General features: G+C 37.6%; 1 protein-coding gene across 3 annotated transcripts in view; it reads left to right on the top strand.

The window, feature by feature from the left end:
- HLTF (helicase like transcription factor) overlaps positions 1–16105 on the top strand; it is a 165990-nt gene that overhangs the window by 132904 nt on the left and 16981 nt on the right. For all 3 annotated transcript variants that reach the window (XM_014455775.2, XM_023753751.1, XM_023753750.1), the window contains 4 exons: positions 1128–1253; positions 1572–1684; positions 2029–2209; positions 13832–13912. In XM_014455775.2, coding sequence (XP_014311261.1) covers positions 1128–1253; positions 1572–1684; positions 2029–2209; positions 13832–13912 — 501 coding nt within the window. The remainder of the gene's footprint in view (positions 1–1127; positions 1254–1571; positions 1685–2028; positions 2210–13831; positions 13913–16105) is intronic.

Genomic DNA, 16105 nt, shown 5'->3' with positions numbered 1-16105 from the left:
AAAAGACATTATGTGTTTGGTGACATAATTGTTTACATCATTGCTGTCCAATAAATATATAATGTGAGACGCAAAGGTAATTTTCATTTTTTTAGTAGAAACAGATGAAGTTACCTCTTAGAGTATATTTTTATTTATTTAGTATATCTAAAATATAAAAATTATTGAGATACTTTATATATTTTTAACTTAAAACTTTATTAATACAATTTAAGTTCAAATTCCAATGGTATTGTGTACACGTAAAGCACATCTAAATTTGACTTTGTCACATTTCAAGGGCTCAGTTGTTACATGTGGCTGTTGCCTATGGTATTGATTAAGGTACATCTAGATTCTTATGTATGGTAGAATTTTTTGAAGTAAAAAAATCCTTTAAGCAGTCCTTCCACTGAGATAGAATTTTGAAAAACAACTTTGCTGTGTAACATACATATAGAAAAAAATGTACAAGTCATGATTGTACAGCTCAGTAAATTATGAGTGAACACATCCAAGTAAATACTACCTAGGTCTCCTTGGGCTCCTCCCAATCATTTACCCTCTCCCTCCTCCTTAAAGGTAACCCCACTATACTGACTTCTCACGTTGTTTTAGTTTCAGAATCTTTTTTATTATAATGATATTTGGTATGTAGTTATTTAAGAGATAATCTTATTTTATTATCATGTCTTGGTACAAATAGACACAACAGATACTACTTTGAATGAACCAATAGGATTTAACAGATCTAGACTGGCTCTCCAAGCCATTAAGGAGGAAAATTTTTTCCCTTCTAAATAGTTTGAACTGGTATTCTATATTGTAGTTAGGTTGAGGAAACTGTTACTTATGTTTTTTATTTTGTCTGCAGATAGTATATCATTTATTGTTTCAAGTTCTTAATGTTAGTCGAGATCACATATTTTATTCTCTTTTTTTTCCATATCACTGACCACATTAGAATATTATATCGGCCTGGAGTTCAGCACATATGGATTTGTGTCATGGGTGAATCTGACAAAAGGTTTAATAAAATGCTAGCTATTAGAGACATAGAATTGATAAAGCTTTTTAAAAATTCTAGCTAAATTTGTATTTCTGCTCCTCTGATAAGTGTCACTCATATTTTGTTCTTTCTTATGTAGCCACATGCTAAATGCCCTTTATGCAGAAATGATATACATGGAGACAATTTATTAGAGTGTCCTCCAGAAGAACTGACATGTGATACTGAGAAAAAGTCTAACATGGAATGGACATCTAGCTCGAAGGTAAAATATTTGGTTATTTGTTTATGTCAATGTAAAGAAATACCATGTATAAAACTAATAATTATCCTTTAAATTCTGTCATTTGAATATTATACTTTTCAGTGACTATTGGCTTTTTTATTTCTAGTGGTGATTTTCAGAGGAAAAAGGAGGTTTCAGGTTATGAAGTATTCTTTCAGTCTTAATTTTTAAAATTGGTGGTCTTCTACTTTTGCATTTTAGGGAAATAACATAGCACTTTTCTCTTCATAATAAAAAATTTTGGATGCGTTTTGCCAATTCAAAATGGAACCTAATGGGTGTCCAAATTTTTTTCAGATCAATGCCCTAATGCACGCATTGATTGACTTAAGAAAGAAGAACCCCAACATAAAGAGTTTAGTTGTTTCTCAGTTTACAACGTTTCTGTCTTTAATAGAAACACCACTCAGGTAAGTTTAACAGTGTTCCTCACTTTTAGTAAAAGATTTTTATATATGTTTTGATTTGGATAACAAAAAATACTTACGTTTTATCAGTTTTATTCATTCATCTATCTAAAATAAATTTCAGAATCACAATAAAGAATATTTCCTGAGTGCATGGGATTTTAAAGATTAAGTCTGAATTTATTGAAAAAAAATTGACTGCAGAGCCTTACATTGTAGTAGATGGTTAGTAAATATTTGTCAAAATAAATAGAGTGAGAGAATTAGTTGAATAAATACATTGTAATTACTTAACATGTTTTTTTAGTAAAGGAAGTGTTATTTATCTCTTTTGTCCCCTCCTTTAGAGCCTCTGGATTTGTGTTTACTCGTTTGGATGGTTCAATGGCCCAAAAGAAAAGAGTTGAATCAATTCAGTGTTTTCAAAACACTGAGGCAGGATCTCCAACTATAATGCTTCTATCCTTAAAAGCAGGTGGAGTTGGTTTGAATCTTTCTGCAGCTTCTCGAGTGTTTTTAATGGACCCAGTAAGTAATTTTGTAGACTTTTGCTATGTTATTACTTCTATTAAAAAAAGAACAAAAACTATTTGGTAAATACCTATGTAGTTATAATTGTGAAAATTCCTTAGGCAAACCTTAGAAATAGATAATTACTTTCCAAGTTAGATTACAACCAGAGCCATATTTAGGCATGCAAGGGTTTCACATTAATGTCATGGATGGCAGTGGTCTGTTGTATTTTCTTGCCTTAGTTTTGTGAATGAAGTTTTAAATCTGTTATAATTTTATTACTTTATGGTTATATAGATAGTCATTGTATCTACAGATTGTTATATATTAACCCAATGAAAATTCTAGAGACTGATTTTAGAACAAATTCCAAAATTATTTTATTTTTTGGTTATGATCTTAGTACTTGATAAGAAAGAAGCTATTAATATCAAATAGAGTAATTTAATTAGTATTATAATTAGTATTATAAAGTTTATCAGAGACTAGACCCTTTAGCAGTTATAGTAATACTTACTGGATGTTTTAGCAGTTTTTGTACTCCTCACCCAAGGATATGTTTTTATTTTTGTATTTGTTGACGAGAGAGAGAGAGAGAGAGAGAGAGAGAGAGAGAGAGAGAGAGAGAGAGACTTGTTGCCTTCTGTACTCATCCCTGACCCGGAATCAAACCTGCCACCTTTCAGTGTGTGGGACAACACTCCAACCAACTGAGCCACACCAACCAGGGCTTAACAGTTTTATAATAAGTTGATTGTTTGAGAATTTCAAGCTTTCAAATGTTGTTTCTAACTTTAAAACAAAAGCCAGGTCCCCAAAAATAAGATTCAATCAGAAAAAATTGCTCATGAAAATCTTTTACCTTGTTGTAGGAGAGTTAAAGTTTCTTTCGATGTGTAGTTATGAGCTTTGGATAAAGTTAATTGCTTCATCACTCGTGAGATTGGGAGCTATCAGTTTTATACTTTCATGAGATAAATTTGATTCCTGGTTGTCATACTAGATATATTATTGCGAGCTCACCATAAAGTTTCTAGACAAATACAGGCAATGGAAAGGAACATTTTACCTGGGCTCTTGGCATAATGGTTTCAAAATGTGTCCAATTGTGAAATAGAAAAAATTCACAAAATTTGATTTCAGTTTTAGAAAATCATAAACTGAGTATATCCTCAAATCCAACTTTTATACCAAAACACCCAAAACTCAAATTTCAGCAAGTTAATAGTAAAATCTTTTTCCTTGATCTCAAGGGAACTTTAAAAAGAAGAAGATAAAGCCATAAAAGTAAAAATCATGCTGTATAAGTGTTCCTTTTCCCCAAAACATTCTGTTTTCAGTTTCAAGAATCATCCCATAGTTTAAATTTTTAATTTTTTTAATTTATCTTTATTGTTGAAACTAATACAGATGGACCTTTTCCCCCCATTGACCCCTTCTAGCCTGCCCCTGCCTTCCCACCCCAGGTCTTCACAACACTATTGTCTGTGTCCATGGGTTATGCATACCTATACTAATAAAAGGGTAATATGCTAATTAGACCGGGAGACCGGACGTCTTCCTACCGTTCAACTTCCTTCTGGACAAAGCCACGGTGGTGTGGGCTGAGGCAGAGGCAGTTAGGGGCGATTAGCCAGCAGGGGAGGGCAGTTGGGGGCCATGAGGCCGGCAGGGGAGGGCAGTTGGGGGCCATCAGGCTGTCAGGGGAGTGGTTCAGCAGCGAACGAGCCTATAGGCAGGCAAGTGGTTAGGAGCCAGCGGTCCCAGATTGCAAGAGGGATGTCCGACTGCCGGTTTAGGCCCCATCCCGCAAGTGGTTAGGAGCCAGTGGTCCCAGATTGCGAGTCGGACATCCCTCAAGGGATCCCAGATTGGAGAGGGTGCAGGCCGGGCTGAGGGACCCCCCGCCCCCGTGCACGAATTTCGTGGACCAGGCCTCTAGTATGCTTATAAATTCTTTGGTTAATCTCTTAACTGGCTTATTTTGCTTAGCATAATACTCTCCAGGTCCCTCCATGCTGTCTATAGTTTAAATTTAAAACTACCCTGACAATTCATGCTATTGTTTAAAAACCACTTGTTTCTTATCTTTCTAGTCTACTGTTGAAACCTGCCATTGTGTTCTTTTATTTTTTTTTTAATTTGAATTCTTTATTGTTTAAAGTATTACATGAGTCTCCTTTTTTCCCCATTGAACTCCCCCCAGCCGCTCCCACCCCCCAGCACATGCCCTCACCCCTTACTGTCTGTGTCCATTGGTTATGCTCACATGGATGCATATAAGTCCTTTGGTTGATATTTACCTCCTCATACCCCGCCTTCCCTCATAGGTTGTACAGTCTGTTGCATGCTTCTATGTCTCTGGTTCTATTTTTGTTCATCAGTTTATGTTGTTTATTATATTCCACAAAGAAGTGAGATCATGTGTTATTTATCTTTCTCTGACTGGCTTATTTTGCTTAGCATAATGCTTTCCAGTTCCATCCATGCTGTTGCAAATGGAAAGAATTCCTTCTTTTTTACAGCAGTGTAGTATTCCATTGTGTAGATGTACCACAGTTTTCTAATCCACTCATCTGCTGATGGGCACTTAGGCTGTTTTCAAATCTTAGCTACTGTAAATTGTGCTGCTATGAACATGGGGGTGCATATATCCTTTCCGACTGGTGTTTCTGATTTCTTGGGATATATTCCTACAAGGGGGATTACTAGGTCAAATGGAAATTCCATTTTTAATTTTTTGAGGAAACTCCATACTGTTTTCCACACTGGCTGCACCAGTCTGCATTCCCATCAGCAGTGCATGAGGGTTCCTTTTTCTCCACATTCTCATCAGCACTTGTTACTTCTTGATTTGTTGATGATAGCCATTCTGACAGGTGTGAGGTGGTACCTCATTGTTGTTTCGATTTGCATCTTTCGGATAATTAGTGACTTTGAGCATTATTTATATGTCTCTAGGCCTTCTGTATGTTCTCTTTCGAAAATATCTATTTAGGTCTTTGCTTATTTTTTTATTGGATTGTTTATCTTCCTTTTGTTAAGTTGTATGAGTTCCCTATAAATTTTGGAGATTAAACGCTTATATGAGATAATATTGGCAAATATGTTCTCCCATGCAGTAGGCTTTCTTGTTTTGTTGATGGTTTCTTTTGCTGTACAGAAGCTTTTTATTTTGATGTAGTCCCATTTGTGTATTTTCTCCTTAGCTTCCATTCTCCTAGGAGCTGTATCGGTAAACATATAGCTATGACATATGTCTGATATTTTGCTGCGTATGGATTCTTCTAAGATTTTTATGGTTTCCAGTCTTACGTTTAAGTCCTTTATCCATTTTGAGTTTATTTTTGTGTATGGTGTAATTGGTGGTCTAGTTTCATTTTTTTGTATGTATCTGTCCAATTTTCCCAACACCATTTATTGAAGAGACTGTCTTGACTGCATTGCATGCTCTTGCCTCCTTTGTCAAATATTAATTGAGCATAATGGCTTGGGTCAATTTCTGGGTTCTCTGTTCTGTTCCATTGGTCTATATTTCTCTTCTTGTGCCAGTACCAGGCAGTTTTGAGAACAATGGCTTTGTAATATAGCTTGATAGCTGATATTGTTATCCCTCCAACTTTGTTATTCTTTCTCAAGATTGTTGCAGCTATTCAGGGTCTTTTTTTTTATTCCAGATAAGTTTTTGGAGAGTTTGTTCTAGGTCTTTGAAATATGCCATTGGTATTTTAATGGGGATTGCATTGAATCTCTGGATTGCTTTGGGTAGTATGGACATTTTAATGATGTTGATTCTACCAATCCATGAACACAGTATATTCTTCCATTTGTTTATATCTTCCTCTATCTCTTTTTTTAGCGACCTGTAATTTTCTGAGTACAGGTCCTTTACCTCTTTGGTTAAGTTTATTCCTAGGTATCTTAATTTTGTTGTTGCAATAGTAAGTGGGATTGTTTTTTTAGTTTCTCTTTTTGTATAAAAATAGCCATACAAAAAAGCCATATTGGTGTATAAAAAAGCCATAAATTTTGGGGTGTTAAGTTTGTATCCTGCTACATTGCCGAATTCATTGATTATGTCTAGTAGTTTTTTGATGGAGTCTTTAGGGTTTTCTATGTACAATAGCATATCATCTGTGAATAATGATAATTTTACTTCTTTTTCAATCTGGATTCCTTTTATTTCTTCTTCTTGTATGATCACTATGGCTAGCACTTCTAGTACTATGTTGAACATTAGTGGTGAAAGTAGGCATCCCTGTCTTGTTCCTGTTCTTAGGGGAAATGGTTTTAGTTTCTGCCCATTGAGTATGATGTTGGCTGTAGGTTTGTCATATAAGACTTTTTTTTTTTAAATATATTTTATTGATTTTTTACAGAGAGAAAGGGAGAGGAATAGAGAGTTAGAAACATCGATGAGAGAGAAACATCGATCAGCTGCCTCCTGCACATCTCCTACTGGGGATGTGCCCGCAACCCAGGTACATGCCCTTGACCGGAATCGAACCTGGGACCTTTCAGTCCGTAGGCTGACGCTCTATCCACTGAGCTAAACTGGTTTCGGCAATATAAGACTTTTATTATGCTGAGGTATGATCCCTCTATTCCCACTTTGCTGAGCATTTTTATCAGAAAAGGATGTTGGACTTTGTCAAATGCCTTTTCTGCATCCATTGATATGATTATGTGATTTTTGTCTCTCAATTTGTTTATGTGATGTATCACGTTTATTTATTTATTTATTTATTTTAAAATATATTTTATTGACTTTCTACAGAGAGGAAGGGAGAAGGATAGAGAGTCAGAAACATCGATGAGAGAGAAACATCGATCAGCTGCCTCCTGCACATCCCCCACTGGGGATGTACCCGCAACCAAGTCACATGCCCCCGACCGGAATTGAACCCGGGACCCTCCAGTCCGCAGGCCGATGCTCTATCCACCGAGCCAAACCAGTCAGGGCTGTATCACGTTTATTGATTTGCAGATATTGTACCAGCTTTGCATCCCTGGAATACATCCCACTTGGTCATGATGTATGATCTTTGTAATGTAATGCTGGATCTGATTTGCTAGAATTTTGTTGAGGACTTTATCATCTATGTTCATCAGGAATATTGGCCTGTAATTCTTTCTTTATAGTGTAATTATCTGGCTTTGGGACTACAGTAATGCTGGCTTCATAGAAAGAGCTTGGAAGTGTGCCTTCCTCTTGAATTTTTTTGAATAGTCTGAGAAGGATAGGTTTTAGTTCTTCTTTGAATGTTTGGTAAAACTCCCATGTGAAGCCATCCAGTCCAAGGCTTTTGTTTGCTGGAAGTTTTTTTATTACTGTTTCAGTTTCATCAGTAGTTACCAGCCTATTGAGGTTTTTTGATTCTTCCTGATTGAGTTAAGAAGGTAGTATTTTTCTAGGAATATGTCTATTTCATCAAGCTTGTCCAGTTTGTTGAAGGAGAGTTGTTTGTAGTATTTTTTTACAATCCTTTGTATGTCTGTCAGGTTGGTTGTTACTTCACCTCTTTATTTCTGATTTTATTTTTGGGTCCTCTCTCTTTGCTTCTTGGTGAGCCTGGCTAGAGGTTCATCAATCTTTTTTATCCTTTCAAAGAACCAGCTCTTGGTTTTAATTGATTTTTGTGGGGTTTTTTTTGGTTTCTATGTTGTTAATTTCCGCTCTGATCTTTATTATTTTCTTCCTTCTGCTTACTCTGGGCTTTTCTTGTTGCCTTCTTTCTAGTTCTTTATGTTGTGGGATTAAAAAATTTATTACCATTTTTTCTTGTTTTTTGAGGTAGGCCTGTAGAGCTATGAACTTCCTTCTCAGGACTGTTTTCACTATGTCCCATAGATTTTGGATTAATGTGTTTTCATTTTCATTTATTTCCAGGATGCTTTTTATTTCTTCTTTGATCTCTTCGGTAACCCAATCATTATTTAATACCATGCTGTTTAGCCTCAAGTGTTTGATATTTTTCCCTGGTTTTTATTGTAGTTGGTTTCTAATTTTATGCCATTGAGATCTGAGAGATGCTTGATATGATTTCTATCTTCTTGAATTTGAAGAGACTTTGCCTGTGTCCTAATATGTCATTTTTTTTTAAATGTCCCATGTGCACTTGAGAAGAATGTTCCTTTGGGGTGAAAAGCTCTGAAGATGTCAGTTAATTCCATCTAATCTAGTGAGTCATTTAGGATTGCTGTTTCTTTGCTGATTTTTTGTTTAGAGGATTTACCCAGTGGTGTCAATGGGGTATTAAAGTCCCCTACTATGATTGTATTGCTGTCAATCTCTCCCTTGATCTCTTCCAGAGTTTTTTTTTATGTATTTGAGTGCCCCTGTATTGGGTGCATATATGTTTACCAGAGTTATATCCTCTTGTTGAATTGTTCCCTTTAGTATTATGAAGCGGCCCTCCTTATCTCTTGTGATGGCCTTCACTTTGAGGTCTATTTTTCAGATATAAGTATTGCTAGCCCAGCTTTTTTCTCATTTCCATTTGCCTGAAAAATTTTTTTCTATTCCTTCACTATCAGTCTGCATGAGTTCTTTGTTCTGAGGTGGGTTTCTTGTAGACAGCATTTGTATGGGTCATATTTTCTTATCCGTTCAGCAACCCTATATCTTTTGAGTAGAGCATTTAATCCATTTATGTTTAATGTTAATATTGATAGGTACTTGTTTGTCACCATTTTTATTCCTTCTTCCCTTTCTATTTCTAATTTTTACAGCAGTCCCTTTAGCAGTTCTTGCTTTGCTGGCTTGGTGGTAATAAACTTCCCTAGCCCTTTTTTGTCTGCAAAGCTCCTGATTTCACCTTCAATTTTGAATGATTGCCTTGCTGGGTATAGTATTCTTGGATTCAGTCCCTTGCTTTGCATGACTTTGTATATTTCATTCCATTTCTTTCTGGCCTGATGTGTTTCTGTTGAGAAATCAGTTGATATTCTATTGGGAAATCCCTTGTAGGTAATTTTCTGTCTCTCTCTGGCAGCCTTGAAGATTCTTACTTTGTCGTTGATATTTGCCAATTAATTATGATGTGTCTTGGTATCAGTCTTTTTTGGTTCATCTAGTTTGGGACTCTATGTGCTTCTTGGACTTGTGTGGTTTTATTCTTCCCAACATCAGTGAAGTTTTCTGTCATTATTTCTTCAAACAGATTTTCTATTCCTTGCTCCACTTCTTCTCCTTCTGGCTCCCCTATTATGTGGATTTTGTTTCATTTCATATTATCCCCAAGCTCCCTTAGGCTCTCCTCCTGCTTTTTAAGTTTTCTCTTCAGTTGCTACTATGCTTGGGTGGTTTTTTAAAAATATTTTTTTTATTGATTTTAGAGAGGAAGGGAGAAGGAAAGAGATAGAAACATCAATACTGAGAGAGAATCGTTGATCGGCTGCCTCCTGCACACCCCACACTGGGGATCAAGCCCGCAACCTAGGCATGTCTCCTTGACTGGGATCGAACCTGGGACCCCTCAATGCACAAGCCAATGCTCTGTCCACTGACCCAAACCAGCTAGGGGCTGGGTGGTTTTTTCTACCTTGTCTTGTAACTCACTGATGCGGTCCTCAGCAGCTTCTAGTGTACTGTTGAAACTTTCCATTGTGTTTTTTATTTTGCCTGTGTCATTCTTCATTTCCCCTTGATTCTTACACGTTATTGAATTTGTCTTTCATCCTTTTCAGTGTCCTTATAACCATTGCTCTTAATTCTTTCTCTGACAAATAGCTTGCCTCCATTTCATTTATTTTTTTTCTGTTGATTCTTCCTTTTCTTTTGAATGTGGTTTATTTCTTTGTCTCCCCATATTTGTTGTTTCTTTGTGATTATTTCTACATATCAGATCAAACTGGTATGCCACCTAGATTTTTTGAGTTTGTCTTATACAATAGATGTTTTGTAGGACTTAGTGGTGCAGTCTTTCCAGTCTTTTGGGATGGGCAATCTAGGGATGGCCCTTACTTGGAATATATGGGTTCTCTTCTTATATTTGTGTCTTGAGTGTTATTGTCTCATTCGTGGATGGAGTCTCCTCTCCAGGTGTCTGGTTATGTGGCTCGCTCTCTACCATGTCGTGCCAACCATTATGGAGGTGCTGACTGAACAGCACAAAATAAAACATAAGACACGACACAAAAGGAACAGAACACTTTACACAAGACACCTATAACCCCAATAGGAGTGGCCACCAGAGAAAAGAGAATTAGGAGAGAGAAAAGAGAGCAAAAAAGATCACAAGAAAAGAAAAAAAAAGAAGAAGAAAAAGAAAAAAAGGAAAGAATATGTAGAGACAACACAACAAAACAAACAAATAAACCCAAAAGCACAAACAAAACACACCCAGAAGAAGCGGGGTCAGAATCTGTAGAGGCAGAGCTTAAATACAGAAAAAAAGGTTAAGGGGTTGGATGAATAGGGGAAGAACCACTGTTTAATATAGAGGAGGAAAAAGAGTGGATAAGAAGAAAAAATATGTATTTATTTTTTAATTTTGAAAAGGAGAATAGAGGAGAGAGCAGATAGGCCTGAATTTAGGAAGTGAAACTAATTAAAAAAATTAGTAGGAGAAAGTAGCAAGAGAGGAGAGGGGAAATAATATTGAGTGGTTAAAAAACAGAAAAGAGAAGGGGAAATGGAGTAGGAGCAGGGAAGAGGAGATTAGATATATGAATAAGCCAACGAGACTACAATAATAATAACACATCAGTAAAGCAGATAAAGAAAATTACTTTTTAACAAGTGGTAAAAAGAAAGAAAAGGTAAAAGCTAAAGTGGGGAAAGTAGAAGAAAAACAGGATGAAAAAGGGAGAAGCGAGGAAGAAAGGTAAAAATAAATAAAATATAATAACAATTAAAAAATAAAATAAATACATAATACTAAAGAAATTCAAAATTTTTAAAAAATATTAACCCTTTTCAGTCCAACGTCGAGGCTGACTCGACAGACCAGGCACTAGGAGCAGGTCCAACGTCGAGGCTGAGGTCGACACCGCAAACCGGTTCAACATTCAATCCCGTCAATTAATTTGGACCAGACTGTTTGAATTCCAAAAATAAAATTGGACCGCAAAGGGTTAAAAATGTGGTGTCATTCGCTTTAGCTGTGTTTTAATGCCCCATTAGGACCCTACTCTTCTTTCTGCCAATTCTGGGCTTCCTGTTAGGTAGTTAGTTCCTGACCACTGTCAGTCACTGTCTTTGGCGATTAGCACCATGTTGAATCTCCAAGCTATCCACAGCTCCTATGCTTGTGTCTATCTCCACAGGCATTGACTGCAAGCAGGCGGTACCAATCTACATGCTTTGCCTGTCTGCCAGCTGTCAATCTTAATTACTCAAGCATCTGTTTCTGTCAGCGCTTAAGTGGGGTTGGTGCTGTTTCTCTATCTGGGGATCAGATGGATGTATTTTTCCTGACCCAGGGCCACTCCTCCAAGAGTGGCCCAAAATATAGCTCTGGCCTTTGTTGGTCAGAGATCCTTGTATGGAGACCAGTGGGTTTGGCTGGCAGCCTGGTGTTTTTATTAGTCTGGTTCCCAGAACAGTGGGGTGCACTGTTGGCCTCTTCCAACCCAGCCACTGAGGGCTCTTTGGGGCTATTCAGAGCCTTTGTTTCCTTTGTATAGCTCAGAATGCAGGCAGGATGTGGCAGGCTGTATTCCCTACCTTGAGACCACTGGGAAGGGCTAGCTCTTCTGGGGAGGAATGGGCACTTGGGTTTGCAGTGGTTCTCAACCCTTTAATACAGTTTCTCATGTTGTGACCCCCAACCATAAAATTATTTTCGTTGCTACTTCATAACTGTAATTTTGCTACTGTAAACAATATGTAATTATATATGTGTTTTCCGATGGTCTTAGGCGACCCCTGTGAAAGGGTCGTTCGACCCCCAAAGGGGTCGCGACCCACAGGTTGAGAAACGCTGGTTTAGAGCGTTAGGAAGAGTCTGGCCGGGTCTCACTACCCTGCCTCTCCTCGGGCTCTACAAATCCATACCTCTCCCTGCACCAGAGCCTAGCGTGAGTTTTTTTTAACTGAAAAGTCCTATAATCTGGGTTTAGCAAATAAAAGTAAAGACAAAACAAAACAAAAGCAAAACAACCACGTAACTGTGGGTTTCTCTCCCCATGGCACTGAACCACTTGGGTTGCTTTTCAGGCTGTCTTTTGGGGCACAGCTCCCTGTGACTGTGATCCCAGGTAAATTCCCCAGGCACTAGCAGCCCTGGGGTTTTTACTTTTTCACAATTGGGTATTATGCCTGTTGCTAAGGTGACGCTGCTTTGGTGCAATGCAGCCTCCACCTCACCTTCTCGGCACAGACGTCAGACATCCCTCTCTACCACAGATCCCCACTCCTACCATTCTCCAGGCATCCTCTGCCCTTCCTTATTGAAAATTATCTTCTCAGCTGTTTCTAATTTGATAATTCTAGGTGGATGTTCTCCAATTTAGTTGCTTTTTCCAGTCTGGCCCTGGGCGAAGATGCATGACATGTCTGCCTATTTGGCTGCCATTTTCTTCCCCTCCCTATCTTTATACTGCAGAACTTTGTATCTTTTCAGTTATTCTTCCTTTTTAATTGATTCACTGTTTTATTCTTCACCATAAGATAGTTTCTGTGATAATTCTTATGTTAGAGCTAATGTTACTTTTTTAGTTCAGTTTTGAAGTCAAACTGATTTCAAATATAGATACAGAAAATTGCATCAATAAAATCTGAATTTTTTGGACTTTTGATTATTCCTGAAATCTTTTTTGTTTTTTTAATGAGTGGAGGAAAGTGAAAAAACAAAAAAAAAACACCAAAGACCAGCAAAAGGAGAAAAAAATTTTTCATAAGTGGACCCTATTACCTCTTTTCTGATACAAATTAAGTTATTTAAAAGGATATGTAAACTTTTTTTCTGTCTGTTAAGCAGACATAGATCTACTTTAAAATGGGGGGAAAATTAGAAAATATTATGTGATTAATCAACAATCATTTACACTGTGTGCTTTCTTTGTATCAGGCCCTGCGTTAAATACTAGAAGTACTGGGGTGAAACGATTGGGGAGAATACTTGCCTATCAAAGTAGTGTTTGGAAGTCTGAGGGGAGTGTAGGTTTTTAAAAATATATTTTTATTGATTTCAGAGAGGAAGAGAGAGAGAGAAACATCAATGATGAGAATCATCGATTGACTGCCTCCTGCATGCTCCACACTAGGGATCAAAATGGCAACCTGGGCACGTGCCCTGACCAGGATTTGAACCGTGACCTCCTGGTTCATAAGTTGAAGCTCAACCACTGAGCCATGCCAGCCAGGTGGGGAGTGTGGATTCTTTGTCCCACAGTATTTATAATGTCAGTATTTGTGGCTCAATTGGTTGGAGCATCATCCTGTACACCAAAGATTGCAGGTTTGATTCCTGGTCAGGGCACATACCCAGGTTGTGTGTTTGATCCCTGGTCATGGTGCATACTGGGGTGGTGGTGGGGACATTGGTGCTTCTCTCTCACATTAATGTTTCTCTCTGTCCTCCTCTACCTTCTTTAAAATTAATGAAAACATATCCTTGGATGAAGGTTAAAAATATGGGGGGAAATGGTGAATGAATACTGAAATAAAGCAGATCATGTTCTGTTTATTAGGCCTGGAATCCAGCTGCTGAAGATCAGTGCTTTGACAGATGCCATAGACTTGGCCAGAAGCAAGAAGTCATCATCACAAAAGTGAGTTTTGAAGCCATTTATCTTAAAATTAAGTTTTAAGGGTTTCCAAGTTATACAAATAATGCATGATTGTTTAAAATTTAAAAATAAATAAATATACACATTTGTATATGTATTTAAAAAATTTTTTTTAATCTTTATTATTGAGAGTATTATAGATGCCCCTCTTTTTCCCCTCCACCCAGTTCCCGCCCCACCCCAGGTGTTTGCCAGCCTATTGTCTATGTCAGTGGTCGGCAAACTCATTAGTCAACAGAGCCAAATATCAACAGTACAACGATTGAAATTTCTTTTGAGAGCCAAATTTTTAAACTTAAACTATATAGGTAGGTATATTGTTACTAACTTAATTAGGGTACTCCTAAGCTGGCCTTTGCTAAAAACGTCCTCAATCTGATTGAGGTACGCTCGCTGAGGTCGACCCCTTCCAACTCTCCCATCCACACTCATATACTTGTTTCGTCTATCTCCTTTTGTTCATCCTCTATATATGTCCACACCCACTTCTTCTAACGCCACTTCTTCAAAATAGACTCGCCCAGGCCGAAAACCAACTTCTGCACATGGGCCACGAAGTTTCAATCACACTAAATATGTGCGCCCGCATGTGGTATTTTGTGGAAGAGCCACACTCAAGGGGCCAAAGAGCCGCATGTGGCTCACAAGCCTCGGTTTGCCAACCACTAATCTATGTCCATAGGTAATGCATATATGCATATAAGATCTTTGTTTAATCTCTTTCCACCCCCCACACTCTTCCCTCTGAAAATCATCATTCTGTTTCATTTCCATGCCTCTGATTCTATTTTATTCACCACTTTATTCTGTTCATTAGATTTCTTATGTATTTTGATGTTTAGATTCAATTGTTGATAGAAATGTATTTATTGCCATTTTATTGTTTATATTTTCCTTCTTCTTCTTCTTCTTCTTCTTCTTCTTCTTCTTCTTCTTCTTCCTCCTCCTCCTCCTCCTCCCCCTCCTCCTCCTCCTCCTACTCCTCCTCCTCCTCCTCCTCCTCCTCCTCCTCCTCTTTTTCCTTCTCTTCTTAAAGAATACCCTTCAACATTTCATGTAATACTGGTTTGGTGGTGATGAACTCCTTTAGCTTTTTCTTATCTGTGAAGCTCTTTATCTGACCTTCAATTCTAAATGATAGCTTTTTTTTTTTAATCTTTATTGTTCAGATTATTACATTTGTTCCACTTTTTTCCCCCCATAGCTCCCCTCCACCCAGTTCCCACCCACCCTCTGCCCTTACCCCCCCCCCCACTGTCCTCATCCATAGGTGTACGATTTTTGTCCAGTCTCTTCCTGCACCCCCCACACCCCTTTCCCCCTGAGAATTGTCTGTCCTTTCCCTTTCTATGCCCCTGATTATATTATATTCACCAGTTTATTCTGTTCATCAGATTTTTTATTTACTTGATTTTTAGATTAACTTGTTGATAGATATCTATTTGTTGTTCATAATTTGTATCTTTACCTTTTTCTTCTTAATCCTCTTCTTAAAGAATATCTTTCAGCATTTCATATAATACTGGTTTGGTGATGATGAACTCCTTTAGCTTTTTCTTATCTGTCAAGCTCTTTATCTGACCTTCAATTCTGAATGATAGCTTTGCTGGGTAAAGTAATCTTGGTTGTAGGTTCTTGCTATTCATCACTTTGAATATTTCTTGCCACTCCCTTCTGGCCTGCATAGTTTCTGTTGAGAAATCAGCTGACAGTCATATGGGTACTTGTAGGTAACTAACTGCTTTTCTCTTGCTGCTTTTAAGATTCTTTGTCTTTAACCTTTGGCATTTTAATTATGATGTGTCTTGGTGTGTTCCTTTTTGGGTTCCTCTTGTTTGGGACTCTGTGCTTCCTGTCTATGTCCATAGGTAATGTGTATATTCATATAAGACTTGTAAGTCTAGCCGAAACCGGATTGGCTCAGTGGATAGAGCGTCGGCCTGCGGACTGAAAGGTCCCAGGTTCGATTCCAGTCAAGGGCATGTACCTGGGTTGCGGGCACATCCCCAGTAGGAGATGTGCAGGAGGCAGCTGATCGATGTTTCTCTCTCATCGATGTTTCTAACTCTCTATCTCTCTCCCTTCCTCTCTGTACAAAATCAATAAAATATATTAAAAAAAAAAAAAGACTTGTAAGTCTATTTCCTCCCAGGTAGTGGAAGTTTTCTCTCATTA

This window comes from Myotis lucifugus, unplaced genomic scaffold, assembly GCF_000147115.1.
Source record: "Myotis lucifugus unplaced genomic scaffold, Myoluc2.0 scaffold_50, whole genome shotgun sequence".
NCBI classification, from domain to species: domain Eukaryota; kingdom Metazoa; phylum Chordata; class Mammalia; order Chiroptera; family Vespertilionidae; genus Myotis; species Myotis lucifugus.
This window is presented reverse-complemented; position numbering and strand designations above follow the sequence as displayed.